The 2,204-nt window shown below is 53.4% G+C and overlaps 1 protein-coding gene across 1 annotated transcript in view; it reads right to left on the bottom strand.

Moving 5' to 3' along the window:
• LOC143131851 (rho GTPase-activating protein 12-like) overlaps positions 1-2,204 on the bottom strand; it is a 25,002-nt gene that overhangs the window by 17,095 nt on the left and 5,703 nt on the right. Inside the window, exon 2 of the mRNA XM_076291437.1 lies at positions 856-1,704. Coding sequence (XP_076147552.1) covers positions 856-1,581 — 726 coding nt within the window. The 5' untranslated portion in view covers positions 1,582-1,704. The remainder of the gene's footprint in view (positions 1-855; positions 1,705-2,204) is intronic.

Genomic DNA, 2,204 nt, shown 5'->3' with positions numbered 1-2,204 from the left:
GTGAGTGTGTGTGTGTGCGTGAGTGTGTGTGTGTGTGTGTACGTGTGTGTGTGTGTGTGTGTGAGTGTGTGTGTGTGTGAGTGTGCCATGTGGCTTTCACTGGAACAGTGGAGAATACAATGCAAGACTGAAATGCTCAGTGCGTATGCGTGAGTGTGTGTGTGAGTGTGTGTGTGAGTGTGTGTGTGTGAGTGTACCATGTGGCTTTCACTGGCACAATGGAGAATACAATGCAGGACTGAGATGCTCAGTGCATCAGCGTGGGGTTTGAGAGAAAATGGGACTCATCAAGAGATCTGTGTTTGGATGGCTGTGTATGTCTGTATGTGTATAGCTGTGTATACTATTAAATAGTGTATGTGTGTGTGTGTGTGTATGTGTGCGTGTCTGTGCGTACAGTACATGCGTGTGTGTGCGTGTGTGTGTGTGTGTGTCTGTGCGTATACATGCGTATGTGTGAGTGTATCTGTGCGTATACATGCATATGTGTGAGTGTGTGTGTGTCTGTGAGTATACATGCGTATGTGTGAGTGTGTGTGTGTGTGTCTGTGCGTATACATGCGTATGTGTGAGCGTGTGCGTGACTGTGCGTATACATGCGTATGCGTGAGTGTGTGCGTGTCTGTGTGAGTGTGTGCGCGTGTCTGTGCGTATACATGCTTATGCGTGAGTGTGTGCGTGACTGTGTGTAATGTGTATGCATGTGAGTGTGTGTGTGAGCGTGTCTGTGCGTGTCTGTGCGTATACATGCATATGCGTGAGTGTGTGTGCGTGACTGTGCGTATACATGCGTATGCGTGAGTGTGTGTGCGTGTCTGTGCGTATACATGTGTGTGTGTGAGTGTGTGCGTGTACCTGCATATGCTCCGTAGAGGAGCTGCTGAGGTCGTCCCCCGACTCAGAGTCGTTGCGCATGCTCCCACTGCCACTCACGCTCAGGCTCCGTTCACCCGGCGACTCGCCGTCCGCCTCCGTTTCCGACGGCAACCCTCCGTGGGCGTCGGCCGTCTGCCTGAGCGGCGGCGACTCGGCCCTCCCCCTGGGCAGCGTGGTGTTGCCACGGTGATTGACGTGGTTGTTGTTGTTGCTGCTGCTGCGGCTCGTTCCTCCCCCGCACTCCGCCTGGTTGCGATTGGCGTCCGGCCCGGCCGAGACGGCCGGTGGGGTCAGTTGCCCGGGCGACGGCGACGGCGTATTTGTCGGCGACGGCCGCGTGGAGTTCTCCGCCACGGGCACGTGCCACTTCCCGCGGCCGGCACTCGCCGCGTTCTCCTGCCCGTGTGTGTGTGTGTGTGTGTGCGTGGCCGACGTGTGTGTGTTCTGGTGGGAGTGTGTGAGCGGTAGCACGGAGGGCTTGCAGGGCGGTGGCAGCAGTGCCCGCTTGACGGGACGCACGTACTGGGCGGGCACGTAGAAGGCGCGGGTGCCCGCCTGCGCCCGCACCTGCCACCAGTCGTCGTTGGTGCGCCGCACCAGCAGATAACGCTCGCCCTGGCGGATGCTGATGGTGCGTTCCTTACACTCGTACGAGTAGTCGTACTCCACCTCCACGTACACATCCCCCATCACCTCCTCACTCATGACTGCAGTGTGTCTGTGTGTGTGTGTGAGGGAGACGTTGTACTGTGTGTGTGTGTGTGTGTGTGTGTGTGTGTGTGTGTGTCTCTGATGTTAATGGCTGGGAGGAGACATCATCAGAGGGCTCTGCAGGGATAGAGGAGAAACAGGTGTCAAAGAAAGACAACAAACACACATACAAACAAGAACAAACATGTCGAACACACTCACAACAAGATCCATCTTAAATGTTAATGGCACCTTTTTACATGCCTTCATCTCTTCACACTTGAATTAATGCACCAAATAGCCACTCCAGGTCGCAAGGACCCAACGAGTGTCTTTGAAATACGGAACTACTCGGCTAGACCAAACATCGATGTACTGCCTTACCTACCATTTTTGTAATTCAAACAAATAAAACATTCGTTGTAGCATTAAATTGCAAACATCTAACCTGTCAATCTTTGAAATGTCATGGGCGTAAGTTACCTTCCATAATGCTTACGGTTAAAACAGGACATTTGACCACCTCAGTCCTGTTCTAGCCGCATTGCACTGACACCCAGTATGTTTCAGAACAGACTGCAAGATTCGTCTATTTACTTATGAAGCTCTAGGCCACATGGTCGCTCTCTCAGCTGTAC

Source organism: Alosa pseudoharengus, unplaced genomic scaffold (genome assembly GCF_046254945.1).
Source record: "Alosa pseudoharengus isolate Yale_2024_CS ecotype anadromous, Long Island Sound unplaced genomic scaffold, YU_APseudo_1.1 YU_APseudo_1.1_scf_18, whole genome shotgun sequence".
In the NCBI taxonomy this organism is placed as follows: Eukaryota; Metazoa; Chordata; class Actinopteri; order Clupeiformes; family Clupeidae; genus Alosa; species Alosa pseudoharengus.
The sequence above is the reverse complement of the archived record's forward strand: the minus strand, read 5'-3'. Positions and strand labels throughout refer to the sequence as shown.